This window comes from Bos indicus, chromosome 8, assembly GCF_029378745.1.
Source record: "Bos indicus isolate NIAB-ARS_2022 breed Sahiwal x Tharparkar chromosome 8, NIAB-ARS_B.indTharparkar_mat_pri_1.0, whole genome shotgun sequence".
NCBI lineage: Eukaryota > Metazoa > Chordata > Mammalia > Artiodactyla > Bovidae > Bos > Bos indicus.
The window spans coordinates 36,336,415-36,360,438 of record NC_091767.1 but is presented as its reverse complement, the minus strand read 5'-3'; the positions used below and the strand labels follow the sequence as shown (position 1 = coordinate 36,360,438).

The following is a 24,024-nucleotide window of genomic DNA, read 5'->3' as shown; positions in this document are numbered from 1 at the left end:
TCTAACAATTAGGTCAATAGAACATCCTCTTTATGAAATTCCACATATTCATTTTATACATATCTATGTCACTGTATCACAAACCACATAAAATATAAAATACTTTTAAAATCTAAGGAAAGTCCAAAATACCGTTCAAGAAAAATGGTTGTTTAATAAATTATAGAAACTTATTAATAAAGAGCAAACAGTAGTATTATATAAGCCGCCAGACTTTCCATCAAAAACAACCTGCCATATAACACATTTTACAGAACAGTCCTCCCTAGGCAAAATGAACTCCATTGTGATCAACACAACTGTGCTTTAGAGTAAGAGTCCCCAAATGAAAAGAAACCTGAGGAAACGAAATACAATTTAGGTTCGCCACTATACTTGTGATTATTCCATTGTTCCTAAATTTGTCCAAATACAGATCTTCTGTGAATGTTTCAAATTTTCATATGAACTACTTGCAAAGTTAACAACAAACTAGGAACAAATAGGTGACATGAAGACTTGGTCATAAGCAAAGTTAAAATCTGTCTTTAAAAGAGGCGAAAGTTTGGTCTTTAGCTATCTTTGCTAAGCCCTCCTCTGATTATTTTGCAGTGTTCTCAACTTGAATTTTGCCTTACAGCAAAATTCAACGTTTTTACCCATTTTTCTCAAGGAGGTTTACTGTTGCTGCTGCTGCTGTTAGGTTGCTTCAGTCATGTTCGACTCTGTGCGACCCCACAGACGGCAATCCACCGGGCTCCCCCGTCCCTGGGATTCTCCAGGCAAGAACACTGGAGTGGGGTGCCATTGCCTTCTCCAGGAGGCTTCCTAACTTCTCTAAATAACTTTCAATTTCAGGAGTGAGAGAATGGGGTCTGTCATTTGGACCCAGCCTGAAAACCAAGGTCTTGATAACTCTAATCTCTAAAACTGGACACTTGCTGGTATACAGACTACCAGCTATTAAAAGAATATGAATTAGCAAGTCTTTTGGTGAGGATAAAAGCCGGCAACACTTCCTAGTGGAAAAAAGGGGCACAATATAAGCAAAGAGAGACACCTACTTGACTGCATGGTTCTGGCTGATATTTCAGCTGTGGAAGCACCCAGGCCTTGGGGAGAGCGTGCCGCCAGACGGAAGTAGTACAAGCTGTTTGGTCTCAGCCCTTGCAGTCTGTAAGATGTCCCTGGCTCAATGGTGATCCGTTGCTGTGGATATGTAACAAGGGAACTTGATCATTTTCATTAAGATCTGTGCATGTATTTTTATCACACTGCCCAGAACATCAGATTTCTGTCATCAGGGTTATAATGTTATCAAAATATCACAAACAGAATCAACAGTGAGTATCAAGGACCCCACTAAGGGCATCACATAAAGAAGACTGTTGTTTTTTAGTTGCTAAACTGTGTCCAAGCCTCTGCAACCCCACAGACTGTAGCCAAGAAGGCTCCTCTGTCCATGGGATTTCCCTGGCAAGAATAGTGGAGTGGTAAGTTTCCACAAGCAAGACAACTAGAAAAAAAGGAAGTCAAGGATCTATTTAATGATGACACAGTGTTTCAAATACATCAGATAAGGGGCAGTGAGAGGCCACCACCCATGAAGGCATTTCAACTTTAAGGCATGTGTGTGGTTGTGACATTGTCCACAATAGAAACTGACACCCATTCCTGACAGTGGCTATGCCCAACAGTCCATTTGAAGAGATGTCTAGCTCATTTCCCATGACAGCCTGAAACCCAAGTATGGGCAAAGAAAATATGGCCAGAAGTAACATAACAATGGAAACTGGCATACAATTTACTTGACGTTGTTATAAAAGAGATCTGAAATTGCCAAGGTCGGCCGGGATAAAAATCAGATGTTAGTTACTGAAGAAAGCTGGATAATGTATATGAAACCATATCATTACTCTATGTTGATTTCAAATTAATTTTTAAGTTATTTTTAATTGGAGGATAATTGCTTTACAATATTGTGTTGGTCTCTGCCTTACATCAACACGAATCAGCCATAGGAATGATGTATGTCCTCTCCCTCTTGAAACTCCCTCCCTCCTCCCACCCCACCCCACTCCTCTAGGTTGGCACAGAGCACCAGATTTGAGCTCCCTGCATCATAGGGCCTACAGGAAGGAAAAAGAAACCACAAACTTTTCTATAACCTGACATCAAAAAGGCTTCTGAAATAACTGTTTTTTTTTTTTAATTGAATGTTGTAACTCTTATATTCATGCTTGAAATCTGCCTTTGCCATTTTAGTACAAATTAGCTATCTATGGGTAATCAATCTCAGACTGAACATGAGTCTGTAGCAAACCTTAAAAAACATACTAATATGTAATCTTGTAATGGCATCAGTAATCTTACAAGGCTTTTTATTAAACAGTGTTTGGTGTTCACACAAACCAGAAATCAGGGAAGGGGAATTCAAATATAAAACTAGAGAAAACATCCTTAGGGCGTTCTGGCTTGCAAATAAAAAAGCTTTAACAAATTTTAGACTTACCAAATAATAAGAAAAAAAAGGAATTTCCTAAATAAACATTTGTAAAGCACAGTAGGGATGCCAAAAGTCAAGTATCCAACCATTGCCAAAAGACCACCTCTCTCATAACTGTTTTTATTTTTAATAGGGTATGCAGGTCAGGAAGCAACAGTTAGAACTGGACATGGAACAACAGACTGGTTCCAAACAGGAAAAGGAGTACATCAAGGCTGTACATTGTCACCCTGCTTATTTAACTTATATGCAGAGTACATCATGAGAAACACTGGGCTGGAGGAAGCACAAGCTGGAATCAAGATTGCCGGGAGAAATATCAATAACCTCAGATATGCAGATAACCCCACCCTTATGGCAGAAAGTGAACTAAGAACTTCTTGATGAAAGTGAAAGAGGAGAGTGAAAAAGTTGGCTTAAAGCTCAACATTCAGAAAACGAAGATCATGGCATCCGGTCCCATTCAGTTCAGTTGCTCAGTCATGTCTGACTCTTTGCGACCCCATGAATTGCAGCATGCCAGGCCTCCCTGTCCATCACCAACTCCCGGAGTACACTCAAACTTACGTCTATTGAGTCGGTGATGCCATCCAGCCATCTTATCCTCTGTTGTCCCCTTTTCCTCCTGCTCCCAATCCCTCCCAGCATCAGAGTCTTTTCCAATGGGTCAACTCTTTGCATGAGGTGGCCAAAGTACTGGTCCCGTTACTTCATGGCAAATAGATGGGGAAACAGTGGAAACAGTGGCTGACTTTATTTTGGGGGGCTCTAAAATCACTGCTGCTGCTGCTGCTGCTAAGTCGCTTCAGTCGTGTCCAACTCTGTGCGACCCCATAGATGGCAGCCCATCAGGCTCCCCTGTCCCTGGGATTCTCCAGGCAAGAACACTGGAGTGGGTTGCCATTTCCTTCTCGAATGCATGAAAGTGAAAAGCGAAAGTGAAGTCACTCAGTCGTATCCGACTCCTAGCAACCCCATGGAAGGCGAAGCCCACCGGGCTCCTCCATCCATGGGATTCTCCAGGTAAGAGTACTGGCGTGGGGTGCCATTGTCCTCTCCGAAAATCACTGCAGATGGTGATTTCAGCCATGAAATTGAAAGACGCTTACTCTTTGGAAGGAAAGTTATGACCAACCTAGACAGCATATTAAAAAGTAGAGACATTACTTTGTCCATAAAGGTCCATCTAGTCAAGGCTATGGTTTTTCCTGTAGTCATTTATGGATGTGAGAGTTGGACTATAAAGAAAGCTGAGCGCCGAAGAACTGATGCTTTTGAACTGTGGTGTTGTAAAAGACTCCTGAGAGTCCCTTTGAGAGTCCCTTGGACTACAAGGATATCCAATCAGTCCATCCTAAAGCAGGTCAGTCCTGGGTGTTCATTGGAAGGACTTATGTTGAAGCTGAAACTCCAATACTTTGGCCACCTGATGCGAAGAGCTGACTCATTTGAAAAGATCCTGATGCTTGGAAAGATTTAGGGCAGGAGGAGAAGGGGACTACAGAGGATGAGATGGTTAGATGGCATCACCGACTCAGTGGACATGGGTTTGGGTGGACTCCGGGAGTTGGTGATGGACAGGGAGGCCTGGTGTTCTGCGGTTCATGGGGTGGCAAAGAGTCTGACATGACTGAGCGACTGAACTGAACTGAACTGAAGGATTTTAAATAATTTAATGTTAATTTATGTTGTACTACAAACATTTGTAACACGAGTACTTACATCAACACTTTAGTTCTAGAATTTGTTATTAATTGGAATTGGCTTTGTTAGCTAAACCTAAAAGCACTGCCCTTAGAACCTGCTCACTTCAGAGATGTAATAAAACAGGTTTATTAACATTAACTTAGTATAGCATTCAAAGTGATGAGCCAGAAGTTAATCGGTAATAGTTCACTGTGTTTGTGAGTCTTTTAAAAAAGTATTCTTTGTTAGAAATCAGGGCTGTTTTGCTTTGTGAAGTTGGCCTTTTTTAAGACAAAGAATGCTAAGAGATATAATAAAATGGCTTGGTGAATTGAGTTTTCACATATAGTTTTATAAACTTTTTTGCCCTGATGTTCCCTAATGAGTTTCATGATAACAAATTAAATATATATTATCATATATCCCCTTTCTGAAAATATTAGATGTATCTTAATAGTGATTTATAGAATCTGTTCAAAGTATACCCACAGGCCAGTGTATCATGAAGTCAAGAGAACAGATTCTATAAATTGTCTATATGAGGCTTTGGGCAAATACTTGAACTTTTTTCTTTGTATCCATTTTGTTAATATGTGAAACAGATTAATAATAGAGGCTGACATAAAGCACTACTGTTGGATTGAGTTAATATATGTGAAACCCTTATTATAGTACCTGTAAATGTATGTTATTCTGATTTTTCTTTTTCTTTTTAGTAACTATTAACAATTTTTAGCCTTCTATGCTTATTTGCATAACATAATCAAATTATATGTGTGTGTGTGTGTGTGTGTGCATCACATTGATTTGCATCTGATTCTTTGCGATCCTATGGACTTTGCGATCCTACGGACTTTGCGATCCTACGGAGCCCTCCAGGCTCATCTGTCCACAGGGATTCTCTAGTAGAGAATTCTGGAGTGGGTTGCCATGGCTTCCTCCAGAAGATCTTCCCGACCTAGGGATTGGACCCACATCTCTTGTGTCTCCTGCATTGGCAGGTGGGTTCTTTACCACTAGTACCATCTGGGAAGCCAATAAGTATTGATATATAGATATAGATACATACACACTCATATCAAACAATCAATGGCATACAAATGAACATTTGCTCTGGGGCATCTTTCTCTGAAACCAATTGGGACAAATTCATCTACCCAAAGCCTTGGAGCTCACTTAGTCAAGTGTTAACTGTGACTTAAGTATTTTAATGCAGAAGACAAAGAAAGGAAATCTCCAAATATCAAGGAGTATATTATTTTACAACCCAATACTTCCGTAAGCATCTTGGAAACCCGAATTAAAAAAAAAAAAATCCGTTAGAGACAATAGCCATTTTTTTTTTTTTTTTTTTTGTCTCTTCTGTCCTACTCCCATCAAGTCTCCAAATACTCTTTCTTTCTTTTTTTTTTTTTTTGGTCAATTTTCTCTTTTTATGAATAAATCTTTCCCACCAACATCCTCAGTAGCTACCTGACCTTTTAACGGAACTTGGGCAAGTAAACAGAATGAGAGTAGTGTCTCGATGCCACGAATGGCGACAAGGTGAGAAGCACAGTCCTACCTCCTCTCCACGCTCCCCATCTTTGTAGACCAGTTCATAGCTGGCGATGGTGTCTGAACGTGGAGGCGTCCAAGACAGCAAAATACTTGTTTCCGATTCAGGTTCTGCCTTGAAATTTAGTGGCTGCCCTGGGACTAAAAACAGAAAAGCAAAGGATTAAGCTCACTGTTACCAGAAATAATCGGAAATTCTTGCATTAACTGTTTAACCTTTCAGTGTTCACATGTATTAGCTGAGCAGAGAGCAAGGTTTCTTACAGTGTCCAAGTTAACCTAGGAATAAAGAGCCCATTTTTTCTCCTTTAAGGCATAAGGACAATGTTACACATATTGTCCTTGTCCTTGAGTGGTTTAATATATATGTAAGATGTGGAATTAGCAAATGTAAATATATCAGTTTCTGAATTCAACTTTAAGGATAATATTTATTATAATATTGTTATAAGCAATAAATGTGATGATACTGTTGTGAGCAATCAACATGATTTACGTAGAGCACTTGGAATGAAGATTGCCTAAATCACATAAAATGTTAAATAAATAAAAGCTATTGCTATTTTACAATTGAGGAGGAACTTATTTTTTAGTACTATAGTTTACTTTCAAAACAATTTCCAATTAGGTTTATAAAATCTCACCTTCATTCCATGAGCAAAATCTATAGGCAAGCATAATCATTAGTATTTTTTTTGGTTACCAACCCATTTTTAAACAGATGTAAAATAAAGAGAATTTAAAAACCTAACACTAACAATTCTTTCTAATCTCTAAATGAGTTTATATGAGTTAATACACTAGACCCAATATAAATTTAATATTGTCCCAAGTGAGAAAGAACTAAATTACTACACAAGTTAAAAAGTTTATAGACCACACTTACAATCACAAATATACGAATTTAATATAGCTTTCCCTGGTGGCTCAGACAGTAAAGAATCTGCTAGGAATGTGGGAGACCAGGGTTCGATCCCTGGGTTGAGCTGTTCCCCTGGAGAAGAGAATGGCAACCCACTTCAGTATTCTTGCCTGGAGAACTACATGGACATAGAAGTGTGGTAAGCTACAGTCCATGGGATCACAAAGAATCAGACATGATTGAGCAACTAACACTTTCACTTTCACAGGAATTTAATAGAGGTCATCTATAATTTGTACCTTGGTCATATGATCCATGCAATAGACAATTTGGAACAGCTATATACAGATGAAATCAAGAATTGGATCTAGTTGAAAACACCTTACCCGAATGTTGAATTAGAATAAATTTTACTAACACCAACCTCCTAGTTAGCACCTAATCCCATGAGGTCCTCTACCCATTATATACAAGGCTAATGCACTTCAGGGCATCAGTGGCACAATTACCCTTACTTACATTGTTCTTGCCCAATGTCTACTCTGGCTGGTGCCCATGTCTTGGTGGCCATTAAATATTTTGATCATTACTCCTGATATTATGGTATGTTTCAAAGCGCCATATCTGAATATATGTCCGTATGCCCACAAGTTCACATGAGAATTGTGTGTATATTTAAATTAAAAAAAGATAAGAATAATACTCCATACCAGAGGGGAAAAGAACACCTCAAGTATTTTTGGCAAATGAGCATGAGCATTCAAAAATATGTACACACAATGAGCATTCAAAAATATGTACAAACAACATAACTTGTAGCTGATGTATGACATCAATTTCTTTTTTTTTTTTGACATCAATTTCTTAAACAATAATTAAAGCATCATTTTCAGAAAGAAAGTCGTTGGAAATATAAAATGTAATGCTTCCTTTTCTTTCTGTAGTCATCTCTCTGCAGTACGACTAAAAAACTGCCTTTTGTTTGAAAAAGAGATTCAAGTTTAAAAGGACCTACAATGGTTTCTGGGATCCCTAATTATCATTTCATTCCTCATCTGGTCTGTTAACCTGTGAGAGAGTGTGTGTGTGTGTGTGTGTGTGTGTGTGTGTGTGTGTGAATAAGTGCATACACTTGTGTCTGGACTGATGCGTAAGGCCAATAATCAGTACTTCATATTTCTAATTAATCTTCTTTTCTCCCCTGTTGTACCACAGGCTTTGAGATACTCATTAATTTGATGCCTCCAGGAATGTACTTTCTGAACTGGGTATCTATTTTTTTTAAAGAACCTGCCCAATAGGTGACCTAACACAATCATTCACACTGAGAGGTGAGAGGTGGAGACAAAATAAGATAAGAGATCAAGAGCAAGAGAAAGTAGAACAGAAGAAAATAAGAAAACAATCAGGCAAACAGCAAATCAAAGAGAAAACGCATTATTTTTAAAGGAAAATACCAATATCACAGGCAGGAGCAACAATGGAAGCCAAGAATGATCGGACAGATGGGAGAATGATGTTTGAATTCTAATATTCAGACGATGAAAGGTTTTCTCAACCTAAAAATACACATGCCTATGCATATGTATGCAGTCACTTCTTTTTCTCTAGTTTTATTCCAACTTCCACAAGTCTGGGAAAGAACACCTTGTGATAACTTCTGACATAATCCAAACCGAATAAAGTACTGTCAAGAATTAACAACACAGACAGTATTGAAAGGCTGCTCTCAGGATAATAAATGCTGGTTATATATTTCCTCCCTGCTAATGCTAATAATAAATTGAGTGACAGTGACTGAAAACATTGTGGGAATCTAATTAACTTTTTCTTACTTAAACTGTTTACTTTTTTGCTTTTAATTTGTCTCAAACAAATTCCTGTTAGGTCCTGATGTTTCATCCTTGTTTAGTGCCATACACTTCCTTTAATCCCCTAATTCTGTTTGGTTCTATTCAAAGCCCTCTCTTTCTAAATAATGAAATAGCTACATCAGAGTCTCAGAGGGTGTAAATGTTCATTTTATCCTTGCACAAAGTAAGTAAGTAGTGATTACGCGACTGGATAGACTTTTTAAATAGTACAATGAGGTTGTCCTCCTCTGCTACATAATACAATGAGGTTCTCCTCCTCTGCTTTCACCATCTTTTTTGAAGTGGGCCGGCAGATAATTTATTAGACTGTAAACTTGTAGTAGAAATACCAGTGCCTAGAAATGCCAGGCGGATGAGAAGGCCATGTGGACACAGGGTCACGGGAGTGCCTGGGCCACCAGAAGGAGTCAGTGATGCTCTGAGCCAGGAGACGGCTGCCTTGTGGGATGTGGGTGAACCCACAAGGGTTGCCCAAGCTTCTGATTTTTCAACAAAAGTTGATAATGAATCTTCTAGGTAAAATCTTTCAATTTCTTTATAATCTTAAATAAACTGAAACAGTTGAAATAGAAAACACTGTATTGGGCAAAAGATGTCTACAGACAAAATCTAGCATATGGATCAGGGCTTAAAAGATTTTTTTGTTGTTGTTATATCAGGTTCTGTGCACACATGTGTCTTAAGGGTGACACTACTCAGACTTTCTTGGGAATTGGGAAAGTGAAAGTCACTCAGTCCTGTCTGACTCTTTGCAAACCTACGGACTGTAGCCTTCCAAGCTCCCCTGTCTCTGGAATTCTCTAGGCAAAAAAACTGGAGTGGGTTGCCATGCCCTCCTCCAGGGGATCTTCCCGACCCAGGGATTGAACACTGGTCTCCTGCACTGCACACAGGCTCTTTACCGTTTGAGCCACCAGGGAAGCCAAAGAATACTGGAGTGGGTAGCCTATCCATTCTCCAGGGGATCTTCCCAACTCAGGAATCGAACCGATGTCTCCTGCTCTGCAGGCAGATTCTTTACTGTCTGAGCCACCAGGGAACTGTGGGTTCACCTAAAGATATTGCTTTCTCATTATCATTTAGTCAGTGCTGAAACATCCACAATGAAGCTGAGGCTTTAAAGCCAAAAAAAAAAAAAAAAAAAAAGCTATGATAGTAATCTATGATAGTAATGTATTTATTTATATATTCCCCAAACAAATTAGTCCTAATGATCATAATATATGTTTAGAAGAAAACACTTTAGTGGACTCCCAACTGTCATATTTATTTTGTCTGTGCCACTTGGAGGCACAGGGAAATTTCATCATCGGTCAGAATTTTACACCAAATACAATGCTACAAAGGCTCTGTTAACATTTATATTTATCTTTTTCCATACCCTTTTCCCTCTTTCTCTCCTTCCCTGACTGTCTCCCTCCCTCTCCCCTTTTCCTTTTCCCTCCGGATACACACACACACACACACACACACACACACACAACTGAGGGACTTCACTTTCACTTTTCACTTTCACTTTTCCTTTCATGCATTGGAGAAGGAAATGGCAACCCACTCCAGTGTTCTTGCCTGGAGAGTCCCAGGGATGAGGGAGCCTGGTGGGCTTCCATCTATGGGGTTGCACAGAGTCGGAAATGACTGAAGCAACTTAGCAGCAGAAGCAGCATATATATATATAAAATACTCTCACAATGTTTACACCTCACACTTACTAACATTCTTTTATCTCATTTACTTCAGGTTAGACTATGTATATTTAATTTTTATTCTATTAAGAGCTTTCCTGTTTTGTACCATTTCTCTCACTAATGAACCTCAGATTCATTTTATGGGAAAATCTAAGACTCTGGAAAACATATGGAAGAAGAAGAAGAAGAAGAACAAAACTCATCCAGAAATGTAAGTGTAGTAACTGTGACCAGAAGCCAAAAAATTTACATGTGGAAAGAGAAAAAGAATGTAAAAATAGTTTTTCTTTAAAATTGTATTTAATAAATCCTTATATTTGGTGAAGTGGTGCTGTTATATCCTTCTTCTTGATTGCTTATTTAATGTCCACAAAGAAATACAAATATGGGTTATCAGTTCCCTAAAATAAGATTATAACCCACTGAGAAATGTAAAATATTTGCATAGTAATACAATTATACTCAATACAAATATCTGAAGGCAACTTAAAGAGAATGGAGAATGAATAAAAAGTGAAAAGAAAATCTGCATGATATCTAAACTTTGATAATTAGAAGAAATAAAATTTCAGTAGATTTTAGAAGAGAAACAGGTTAGCACACATATAAGCTGGCTAAAAAACAATTTTGCCTCACCATAGTATAAATATGAAATGTACCAAGAGATTAAAAAAAAAAACAAATAACTTATTGTTAAAATAGCTAGTGCTCTAATAAGGTACATATTTTAAAATGTGAGTATCTAGCATATTGACAAATGGTAACAACAACAATAAAAACAACAGCCAGAATTATAGTGGTAGTAAAACAAAACCAAATTCAAACAAGGAGTCGGATTTCTAAGTGCTACAGATATATTATTGACAAAAGTAGTACTTAATACACAAGCACCTGCCTAAATCTTGTTCTCAACTGTCATTAGACATCAATAAGAAAAAGTTAAATTTTATTACAGTTGTATTTATAGAAACAGCTCTTTTACTCATTGCTAAAATAACCTAGAAAAAGCATTTAAATTTTTGTTATTGGAAATCAGTCTTTTTTAATTTGCCTATATTGACTTGTTGATATATATATTTAATAGTAATGAAATGATTTAAAAATTATGAAAATCTAAAGCACAATGTCTCTAAAATGTCATAGTTCTATTACAATTTTGCTTCTTTAAAACATTTAAAGTTGATACCACTCATTAATATTTACTTAGTAAATGCATATAATTATTTTCCTTTCAAAGACCTATACTATTAAGGTCTGCACATAAAAATCAGTACTTTCTCCAAGAATTTATTGAATGCATAGAAGAATTAGAGGTCAGATGTGTTTTCTAAAGAAAGTTCAGAAAAAAGACACGCATTAATATTTAATAACTTTATGATTGTCCCATTAGCATGAACAACATACAACATTTATTTCAGTGCACAGGTTGAAGATGTTAATTTATTACATTTCTTTAGAAGAGTTTTATTTGTACTTCTTTTGTAAAATATAGTTACCCTACATTCTTATATAATTATATACATGAGAAAACTATAACAGACATCTTTTCTGAAGGTGTTTTTCCATAGCAGAGTTTTTCTCCAACATAACATAAATACTTCCCTTGTCAATGACCATACAGTCCAGGTATTTTCAAGGCGAACTAGTCGCAAGTAATTATAATGCCAGAAGTTAAAGCGATGGAAACTCTGGATGATTAATCCATACATTTAGAAAATAATCATTTTAACCAAAACTTTTTTATATTTAGAATCATTTAAAGATTATGTGATAGTTTCATCTGCACTAATATTCATAATTAAGGGACTATATTACTGACTATAAATAGATATCCAAGAAAAAGATACGCAAAAAGTCAAAGTGGTTGTCTGAGGAAACTTACAAATAGCTGAGAAAAGAAGAGAAGCAAAAGGCAAATGAGAAAAAGAAAGATATATCCATCTGAATGCAGAGTTTGAAACAAGAGCAAGGAGAGATAAGGAAGCCTTCCTAAGTGAACAATGCAAAGAGAGGAAAACAACAGAATTGAAAAAGACAAGAGAACTTTGCAAGAAAATTAGAGATACCAAGGGAACATTTCATGCAAAATGAGCACAATAAAGGAAATGGTATGGTCTTAACAGAAGAAAAAGATACTAAGAGGAGGTGGCAAAAAGTTACAGAAAAACTAAACAAAAAAAGATCTTAATGACCTGGATAACCACAATAATGTGATCACACACCTAGAGCCAGACATCCTGGAGTGTGAAGTCAAGTGGGCCATACGAAGCATCATTACAAACAAAGCTAGTGGTGGTGATGGGTTTCCAGCTGAGCTATTTCAAATCCTTAAGATGATGCTGTGAAAGTGCTGTACTTAAAATGTGAGCCAATCTGGAAGACTCATCAGTGGCCACAGGACTGGAAATGGTCAGTTTTCATTCCAAACTCAAAGAAAGGCAATGCCGAAGAATGTTCAAACTATCACACTATTGCACCCATTTCACAGGCTAGCAAAGTATGCTTAAGATCTTCCAAACGAGCTTCAACTGTAGGTTCAACAAGGTCTTGTGAACCAAGTCCTTCCAGATGTTCAAGATGGATTTAGAAAAGCAGAGAAAACAGAGGTCAAATTGCCAACATCTGTTGGATCATAGAAAAAGCAATAGAATTCCAGAAAAAAAAAATCTACTTCTACTTCACTGATACACTAAAGCCTTTGACTTTGTGAATCAAAACAAACTGTGGAAAATTCTTAAAGAGAGATGGGAATACCAGACTACTTTACCTGACTCCTGAGAAACCTGTATACAGGCCAAAAAGCAACAGTTAGAACCAGACATGCAACAAGGAACTGGTTCCAAATTGGGAAAGGAGTACGTCAAGGCTGTATATTGTCACCTTGCTTATTTAACCTCTATGCAGAGTACATCATGCAAAATGCTGGTCTGGATGAAGCACAAGCTGGAATCAAGATTGCTGGGAGAAATATCAACTACTTCAGATTTGCAATGACACCACCCTGATGGCAGAAAGCAAAGAGGAACTAAAGAGCTGCTTGATGAAAGTGAAAGAGGAGAGTGAAAAAAGAAAAAGCTGTCTTAAAACTCAACATTCAAAAAACTAAGATGATGGCATCTGGTCCTATCACTTCATGGCCAAATAGAGGGGGAAACAATGGAAATAGTGACAGATTTTATTTTCTTGGGCTCAAAAATCACTGTAGATGGTGACTACAGCCATGAAATTAAAATATGCTTGCTCTTTGGAAGAAAAGCTATGATAAACCTGGAGAACTTATTAAAAAGCAGAGACATTACTTTGCCGACAAAGGTCCATATAGTTACAGTTAAAGCTTTGGTTTTGACAGCAGTCATGTACAGATGTGAGAGTTGGCCATAAAGAAGGCTGAGCATGGAATAATTGATGCTTTTGAACTGTGGTGTTAGAGAAAACTCTTGAGAGTCCCCTGGACTAAACGGAGGTCAAACCAGTCAATCCTAAAGGAAATCAACCCAGAATAGTCATTGGAAGGACTGATGCTGAAGTTGAAGCTCCAACAGTTTGGCTAACTGAGGCAAAGAGTTGACTCATTATAAAAGACCCTGATGCTGGGCAAGGTTGAAGGCAGGAGGAGATGGGGATGGCAGAGGATGAGATGGGTGGATGGCATCACTGACTCAATGGACATGAGTCTGAGCAAGCTCTGGGAGATGGCGAAGAACAGGGAAGTCTGGTGTGCTGCAGTCCATAGGGTCGCAGAGTTGGACACAACTAAGTGACTGAACAACAATAGACAGATATTTTGATTGTCTATATTACTAGAAATTATGAATTTACATCAACTCCATTTATATCAATATGTATGACGGTACTCTTAGAAAAAATCAAAAGTAATAATGTCTCTCTTAAACTCACTTTATTTCTAATTACCGTTTCTGCAGAGTCTGATTTTAAACAAAAACAGGAATGTTATTGTCAGGGGATTAAAGGTAATATAATGAATGTACCTTTCTGATTAAGTAGACATACAATATATCTCTCTCTGGATATAAAATTAAAATATATTTGAGAAGTTCATATAGATATATTACTGACCTGTGCATTTTTGTAGTTTTTTGGAAAAGACAAAATATTAGTGAGAATAATCATAAACTTAAATTTTATATAACCTAATAAAATAATATTTTATAATGGTTTTATGTTTTGCTGAGCAGTGGTTCTATGAATTAGCTAATCAAGAGCATCTCAGCATTAATTATATCAGAACTAACATCATTGTATTTGGCAGGTGTCCACTAACATCAAATGGCCTTTGTTAATTAAGTCTGGAGAACAGATCAAATCATTGTGCCATTTTGGAAGGTTTTCTTAGCCTATTGATCTTGGCAGGCACAAGTCATCATGTCATTATATATCTTCTCAATCAATGGGTATTAAAATCACAACTATTATGCAAGGTTCTTGGAAATACCTTAATGTAAAAAAAAAAAAGTTAAACAGAAATTGATAACAGCTATTCTAATGCATCTGTGACCCATTCATCTAGATTTTTTTTTTTTTTAGGTACAGAGTCCCTGGATCACATTAACTCAATTGCTCTTGTCATAATATTACCTTCACTGAGTAATGATTTATGTTACATTATGTCCCCTGGTAATACAGAAAATCAAAATATGGTCTACTGAAACATCAGTTCTATATCTTTCATTAAATTGTGACTAAAAGCATTATCGTCTGCCATTTCATATTCTTAAGATAAGGATACTCATGATTCGCAAAGATTCTTATGTTTTGGTTGAATTTAGTTTCAGAAACTATTTGGTTTCTTAGCTAAATCCTCCTGTCATAAGAAAAAAAAATATGAAACACTTTGATATTCATGCTAAAATTTGTAGTTAGAAAATTAAGAAGCAGATTTAGTGATCAAGTATAATAACCTATTAAAAAGGTATTCCTTCTTCTTTTAGATAAATACATATTTTTTTCCTATCTAAACGGTTTAGTGTACCTCTGTACTAGGATAATCGAATAGCTACTACAAGTATTTCAGAAGTAAATCATCCTTAATTCTTGGATACAATACTTGAAACTCTGTATTTCCTGCCTCTGTTCAAAAACCTAGTAAGAACCAAAAAAAAATAAATAAATAAGACATTTGTAAATTATTAATTTAAAAGACAATGGTGCTTCAGCAAAGGAAACAAGAAAATAAAAAGACAACCCACCAATGGGTATTAGGATAAGGGATAAGGAACTAGTCTCAAAAATTGACAAATAGCTCATGACGCTTAACAGTATCATAACAACCCACTCAAAATGGGCAGAAGACCTAAACACATATTTCTTCAGAGAAGAATACAGATGGCCAACAGGCACATGAAAAGATGTTCCATGTTGCTAATTATTAGAGAAATGCAAGTCAGAACCACACTGAGATATCACCTCATAGCAGCCAGAATGGCTATCATGAAAAAATCCACAAACAATAAATGCCAGGGAAGGTGTGGAGAAAAGGGAACCCTCCCACACTGCTAGTAGAATACACATTGGTACAGCAATGGTATGGAGATTTCTTAAAAAATTAAAAACAGAGTTGCCATATGACCCTGCAATCCCACTCCTGGGCCTATATCTGGAGAAAAACAAGATCCGAAAAGATATATGTACAGCAGTGTTCGTTGCAGCACTGTTTACAATACCCAATACCCAAGACATGGAAGCAACCGAAAAGTCCACTGACAGAGGAATGGATAGAGACATGGTACATACATGCAATGGAATATAACCAGCCGATAGAAAGAATGAAATAATTCCATGTGTAGCAACATGCATGAACCTGGAGAAGGTCCTACCACGTGAAGTGAGACAGAGAAGGAGAACTATCCTAAGACATCTCTTATATGTGGAACCTAAAAAGAAACAATGCAAATGAACTGACATAACAGAAACAGACTCACAGAGTTGGAGAACAAGCCTATGGCTGACAGGGGTAAGAAGCAGGGGAGCGAGTTAGGGAGTTTCAGATGGACATGGACACACTGCTATACTTAAAATGCATAACCGACAAGGTCACAGTGCATAGCACATGAAACTCCGCCCCATGATATGTGGCAGCCTGGGTGGGAGGGGAGTCTGGGGGAGAATGGATACATGTGTAGGTATGGCAGAGTTCCTTCAGCACTCACCTAAAGCTATCACAACACTGTTTCTCAATCAGCTATACCCGACACCAAATAAAAATTCTGAAAAGTAATAGAAAAGATAATGGTGCATAAAAGAATCTAGAGTGTCCAATTAATAACCTATGACCCAAAGGAAGTTACTGACTCTTTTTACCTTTACTGATCCTCCATTTACTTGAGATAATTCCTCATCTATCTAAATGAGTAGGAAGAATTAATACACCCAGAAGCAGACTGCCCAGCCTGTTATGATGATGATGATGATGGTTATATACAACTGAAGTTATAAAATATTTCTGTCCATTATCTAATTGATAGTCTTGTTATGGGTTGAAGAGTCTCCCACAAAAATTATCATATGTTGAATTCCTAATACCAAGAACCTTATTAAGTGACCTTATTTGGAAATAAAATTACTGCAGATAGAATCAGTCATTATATTAGATGTAATTAGTCATTATCAGGATTACCTGGTATCATTAGGTTGGGCCCTAAACCATTATGACTGATACCTTATAAAAAAGGGAAATTTGGACAGAGGAACATGCACCCAGGGAGAAGGCCATGAACAATGTAGGCAGAAATCACAGTGATGCTTCTATAAGCTGAGGAACAGCCAAGATTACCAGCAAACCACCAAAAGCTAGGAGTGAGCCCCAGGGCCTCGCTGACAGCTCTCCCAGAACCAAGCCTGCTGATACTTGGTTCTCAAACTTCTAGTCACCACAACAAAAGATGGTCCATTTTTATTGTTTCAGCCAAGCAGGAAGTAGCATTTTGTATAGCAGCCTTAGGAAAATTAACACAAAACAAAACAAAAAACTACTACCCCTAAACACTATAAGGTGCTTATTACTTTAGATGAGAAAACTGAAGTTCAGAGAGATGAAGGAACTTGTCAAAGGTTATAGAGCTAAAAATGGGACTTACGGATTCAAACCTTGGTTACATTACTCTAAGATCAGAGTTTCTTACAGTATAAAAGCTGAAAAATCTAAAAACCTAGAACTTGAGTATAGATATATACTCTTCCTATATACGTTCTTATATCTTTAATGGTTATTTAACTGCTGCTGTTGCTGCTAAGTCGCTTCAGTCATGTCAGACTCTGCAACCCCAGAGACAGCAGCCCACCAGGCTCCCCTGTCCCTGGGATTCTCTAGGCAAGAACACTGGAGTGGGTTGCCATTTCCTTCTCCAATGCATGAAAGTGAAAAGTGAAAGTGAAGTCGCTCAGTCGTGTCCGACTCGCAGAGACCCCATGGACTACAGCCTACCAGGCTCCTCCGTCCATGGGATTTTCCACTTAAGAGTACTGGAGTAGGGTGCCGTTGCCTTCTCCCTATTTAACTGCTAGAATAGTATAATAAAAAATAATCTCAACAGTTGACTATTTTCAGTTGAGAAAAAGAATGAGATTCACTGATTTCTACATTTTCAATGAGAAACTTATGAAAAACTTACTCTATAATACTTTCATGCATATTAACATAACAAACACAGAACCGTGAACACAGTAAAAGCCAAATCAAGAAGATGTATGATTTTTAGTATAACTATGATAAACCACTTCTACAGTTATATTTTTGATATTTTAGTGATAAACCCATGAACAAGCCAGTAAGAACCAAATAATAGTATGAAAATAAAGGTAGGAGAACTACAAACATACTAGATTTCTAGTAGCCAAGGCGAAAGTTCTCAGCCACAAGATTCAGAAAGTCCACAACATAAAAACAAGTCTTGGGGCTGGTGCACTGGGATGGCCCAGAGGGATGGTATGGGGAGGGAGGAGGGAGGAGGGTTCGGGATGGGGAACACATGTATACCTGTGGCGGATTCATTTTGATATTTGGCAAAACTAATACAATTATGTAAAGTTTAAAAATAAAATAAAATTAGGAAAAGAAAAAAAAAAAAACAAGTCAGTGGTTACACATAAGTTTATCAACTTTTGACAGCTGAGAAAATGTAATAATTCATTCTCAGGATTACCCATGAGCTATGACTACAGATTATAGACACGATCTCCAATTATATGATTCATATGTGGATCCCCAGAACAAACCAATGGCATGCCGCCAAGAAAATCACAGATTAATGCAGGTTTGAAAGCGTCAGTCACTCAGTCGTGTCCAACTCTTTGCGATCCCATGGATTGTAGCCCATCAGGCTCCTCTGTCCATGGGGTTCTCCAGGCAAGAATACTGGAGTGGGTTGCCATTTCCTTCTCCAGGGGATCTTCCTCACCCAGGGATTAAACCTGGTCTCTAGCATTGGAGGCAGATTCTTTACCATCTGAGCCACCAGGAAGCCCCAGTACAAGTTTAAGAGGCTCCAACATAATAAACAGTCATATGAACAGTTCTCAGATATTTAAGAATAAACTTAAAAAAAATCCACTATGGCTATTCCCGTGTATGTGTAAGCATGTTCAGTCATGCCCAACCATTTGGACTGTAGCCCACCAGGCTCCTCTGCCCTTGGGATTTCCCAGGCAAAACTCATCCCATGATGAACTGATCAATTTGAATCTAAGACCACAGAAATCTGGTATCCTCTTATAAAAATAAAACTACTAGAAGGGCCAAGTTTTTCTTCATAAAATCACTGGTGTCTGCTCTAACATCCAGTAAAATGGGTGAATAAGGCCCCAAAGTTTGATTTCAGATATTGGTAACTGTCTTTACCCGTGAGCCCATAGAAAGAAAAAAAAAATCAAAAACATTAACAGAATATTAATTTTTAAGCAAGCTGCTTCCTGGAAAATATAAGCCATTTAAATACCCAAGGCCTCCTGACAAATGGTTTTAGTTTTAACTTTATCTTGAATTATCCACTCCTCCACAGACTAAATAAATTTTTGGTACTATTCTATCAGAGTTGCTAATACAAAGAAGCATGGTTCTTCTATTCTCTAAATGCTGCATGGTGGATGCATTCATCCATCTCCTGCAAAAAGTCTTCAAGTCATCTGGATACAAAAAGAAAGGATGCGACATATAGGGGTAGGAGAGTAAGAGTTACAGACTATTAGGTATAAGCTATAAAGATATATTGCACAACATGGGGAATATTTAGCCCGTATTTTATAACAACCGTAAATGGAGCATTACCTTTAAAAATTGTGAATCACTATATGGTACACTGGAAACCTATGTAATATTGTACACCAACCATATTTCAATTAAAAAAAAAGATGTTAAATATATCCCCTTTTCAAAGGACTGTATTATTTATAGTCTTTCAGTGTCCATGCCTGTTCCTCTTTACATGCCTTAACTCCTTACTTAGAAGCTCTAAATCTCAAAAACTAAAACGTCTACTATCTTTGTTCTTTGTTTCTGCCCCTGCCATTTCTTCGCACCAACTCTTCTCCACCCGACTCCCCATTCAGAAGCAGACCTACCTCCTGTCTGAGTAATGACTTGAATGTCACTTGAAAGAGGACCATCTCCAATTGAGGTGAAAGCCAGGACTTTGACGGAATACGTTTTCTGGGGCACTAAGTTGCCTATAGTAGTGATCTGGCTGTCAGCTACATTGTGCTTCATCCAGTTGTTGACATGCTGAGTGGGATCCATTGTATAATAAACTCTGTATCCTTGGATCTGTCCATTTGGCTCTTCAGGCTCCTTCCACTGGACCAAGATGGTGGTTGAACTCAACATCCGTGCCTGGACATCCCGCGGGGCACTGGACGGTGCTTGCTCTGAGGTCTGCGTCAGCACAGGCTCGCTGGGAGGCCCCCGCCCGATGTTATTGACAGCAACGACCCTGAATTCGTAATCCGAGTAGGGGCTCAGTCCGGCGACACTGTAGCGTGTCGTTGCCACCCCATCAATTTCTTTGTAAGGTTCCTCAGAATTTTTCGGTTTATGCTGAATGATGTAGTAAGAGACCGGCTCAGGGTTCCCGGAGTCCCACGTCAGCGTGATGCTTGTAGCGGTGCTCTCAGTCACGACAGGAGTTCCTGGAGGTTTGGGTAAGGCTTGAGGGAGGAAAAAGGCCATGAGCACCCATTGTCTTCAAGAAATCACGAGATTCCGTAACTCTAGTATTAGAATAATAGGATTATGTATCTAGCGGAGATTTAATTAGATGAAATCATAGCAGAGTAGTTTTCTAAGTGGTCAGGATGTACAGTAAGACATGCGCAGGTGACAAACCCCAGGTGACTAGAAGTGTATTACATAGCGTTGCATTTTGGGGCTGATAATGAAATTCACCATTTATTATCTATGAGATGCTGGATACATTGCTTAATTTCAGTTTGCTTTAGTTTTCTCATGTGAAAAATAGGAAAAAATGTATTATTGGAATTGTACAGTTGGGTAACTGTATTTCATGAGTTTGTGGTGAAGATTAATGAGCTAATCCAGTAATGCTCTTAGAATTTATCTGGCACCCTGAGAAAACAGTGGTTCCAATTATTACAATTATTATAACCAAAGGCTTGGCCAATGAGATTCTCGCTTTGAAAAAATAATACAACTAAATACTAATAAACATTGAAAAGAGCAAAATTTTAAATATAATGAAATGGTATTCAATTGCTATAAGAGTATTCATTTTGTTTTCAAGATGTATGACATAGACAACAGAATTATAATTTTTTAAATAAATTATCTAACCAATAACTTTACGGTAACAAAGAATAATAATTTCAAATTCATGCTTTTTTACTTAATATTCAAAGTATGCTGAAGAACTAAATTAAAGCCTATCCACAAATCTCTTTTTAAAATATTTTATTGTCATAATAGATATTCTATATCCAATATGAGTAACATATTACAGCTACATGAAAAACATTTCATTTAAATTCATATTTTAGAAATCATGTTATTTTTTTTAGGAAAAAAGCATGACTCAAAATGCTACTAACTAAGAATGAAAGCCATCTATGCCGGTGGCCTCATATTCAAGCACCTCACCTGGACAGTGATTCAGAAAGGTATGGTGTTAGGGAAGAAAGGAGAATTTCACAAGCTGATTTTTTAGAGAAAACTCAGAAAGTAACACTCCTATAAACAGCTCTTTAGTACTCTTCTTTCCTTTTCAACTTAAAGAAAATACAACACTGCTTACAATGGTAACTCTTCAAGAATAACGAACTTGTACTTGATCACTGCTACACCAACAATACCTAGAGCACTGTCCAGACCTGAGTAGGGTTTTAAGAAGCATTGTGAAATGACTGCCTGAATAAATGAGTCCTTTCTCTAAGGTGCTTTTAGTTTCGATTCACTTTTTGCTGTCAAGTTTCACCCTCATGTTTTATTATTTATGTTGGAGGAGGAGGGGGTAGGGAAGTAGCAAGAGTCAGGAAAACAAAGATAAGAAATTGAACAAGATATTAGTTCAATGTGACTCCTGCTTTTGCATTCTTGAAGGTCTTTAGTAAATCTTCAAATATTTAAAGCTGACATGGTTAGTATGGGAAAGGTGATTCAATATTTGCATACGACTCTAAGAACCATGGAATGATAATATTTGGCCAAGGGATTTTATGGAAAATAATAATAAAACGACATTTGTTTAAATATTCTGGTCTGGCATTTTGCAAGAAAGCGGATAACCTGAATTTTCCCTAGATGCTTTTCTGTGTTCTTGAGGCAAGTAAAAATATTGCTAATCAAAGATGTGTGTTTACTGATATTTAACAGATACTCTCAGTTTTACTAAGTGACGCCGATTATACAGTACAGGTTTTGTGTCTGTAATAGTATGCTTAGTACAGTAATTATATGTAATGAAACATTACTATTAATATTTTAAATGATGAAATATTGAAAATGGTGTGTACCTTGTTCTTATGTCACATCATTGCTTTTATATGGTATATAGTAAGTATATATATATTTGGTCAAAGGTATGACACTGACTACATTATGTGTGGTCCATTATTTTTTTTAGGGTCACAGTTCCTAGAAGGGGAAGATGATTTGTGCTCATTTTGCAATAGTTCCAGACATTTGCAGGAATCTAAAGTTACTCTCATACTGACTCATTTTAGGAAAGTTTTCTAAAATTCTATAAATACTGTGTAAAAACAGCTGGTTCCCTCACATATTCATTTCCCCTCCTTTGATTCAAAAGTAACCAAGGCATATAATTCTTTGGTTATAGTCAGTACCCTTATTTCAAGGAAAAAAAAATTGTTGCGCACTTCACCTACACAAGGTGAGAGATGAAGCTGAAACAGAATATAATCACACTTTCATTTTGCATTTTAATGGCACGGTCTATCAAAAATTTAAAGCATCTATTATTAGACCATGTTGATTTCAACTCTTTTTTTTTGTCTTCTGGGATTTTGAGCATTTATTAACACTTATTTGGATTTTTCTGTCATGTACCTCTTCTCAAGGTTCTGGATGAATATAAAACCTGTACACATCATCCTGACCATTACAGCTGAGCATGTTGAGCATTCCTCATCCTGCCCTGTTAGTGCCTGAGCCTGGCTGCCACTTAAGTATTTTGAAAATTATCATGACTTAGGTTGTCAATATTTTTAAGAGAGAATGTGCCTACCTAGATATGTGTATCTAACGTGATACCACAAATAAGACTGGGCTATGATATGTGAAACACTGACCAATGAACTGATTCATTTTAGGATTCCAAGAACAGACTTTGTAGAGGCATTAGTCAGTTGATGTGAGGGTACCCAGATCCTCCAAGCATGAACTACTGAGCATACCTTTGACAGTGATCTGTGCTATTGCTTCAATGACACCCAGTGTCGACATAGCAACACAGGTGTAATTTGCTGACTGTCTTACATCATTCAGTTCTAGGACATTTCTTCCTATTGGCATATCATCTTCAGGTGTCAGATCTTCTGCCCCCAACATCCACTTCACATAAGGCATTGGTGACCCCACAGCCACACAGGTGATATTAACACTTCCACCTGGCATGATCTCATGATTAGTGGGTGGGATAGAGAATCTTGGTGGGACACGGCGAACTGGAACAAAACACAAAGGAAGATGATAAAATATACAAGGCAAGAAAAAACAGCTTGATTCAACACATGACATGCACTGTACAGACACATATTGAAACATATTGTGGATTGTCCAAAAACAAAACATGTAAAACTGTGGATAATACACACCATACAAGTATGGTATGTGTATACACAGAAAAATTTATTTTAGTCATTGATATCTTAGACACATTCATACAAAAGTTGATTCAGACCTACAAGGGCCCCACAAAAAAACTATCTACAAACTAACAATACACAAACATCATGCATAAGATAAACACAGAAACATATACATGCTTGCATATAACAAGGATTCTATGCATTCATGTATATGCAGGAAAGTGGGCTGGAAGGCCATCAGTAGGTTTACATTGAGTATCAAAACCAACTTCAGTGCTGTGCTCTTCCAGGTGATGTGAACGCATGTGTGGGACCACATTGTCACATCCCAGTCCTGGAAAACATCATCTAGAGTACACTGAAAGTGCAATTTATTTGCTTTCAGACTCAGAGGAGACGCAGCCTCAAGACCTCACACTAACACCAGAACAAACACAGAAATATATACACATATCAATTTATAGTCATAGAAGAAACAAAGCCAATGCCAGTAGAGATACTGGATTGGGACATGCAAGGCATGCACAAGGTGAAATCTCAAGGCCATGCTTAGGATGACGGGAGAATGGCTGGTATCCAAGAGCA

General features: G+C 37.4%; 1 protein-coding gene across 24 annotated transcripts in view; it reads right to left on the bottom strand.

The window, feature by feature from the left end:
* PTPRD (protein tyrosine phosphatase receptor type D) overlaps positions 1-24,024 on the bottom strand; it is a 2,527,413-nt gene that overhangs the window by 194,821 nt on the left and 2,308,568 nt on the right. For all 24 annotated transcript variants that reach the window (XM_070794551.1, XM_070794552.1, XM_070794555.1 and 21 more), the window contains 4 exons: positions 23,026-23,295; positions 19,726-20,307; positions 5,736-5,869; positions 1,044-1,188 (listed from right to left, as the gene is read on the bottom strand). In XM_070794551.1, coding sequence (XP_070650652.1) covers positions 1,044-1,188; positions 5,736-5,869; positions 19,726-20,307; positions 23,026-23,295 — 1,131 coding nt within the window. The remainder of the gene's footprint in view (positions 1-1,043; positions 1,189-5,735; positions 5,870-19,725; positions 20,308-23,025; positions 23,296-24,024) is intronic.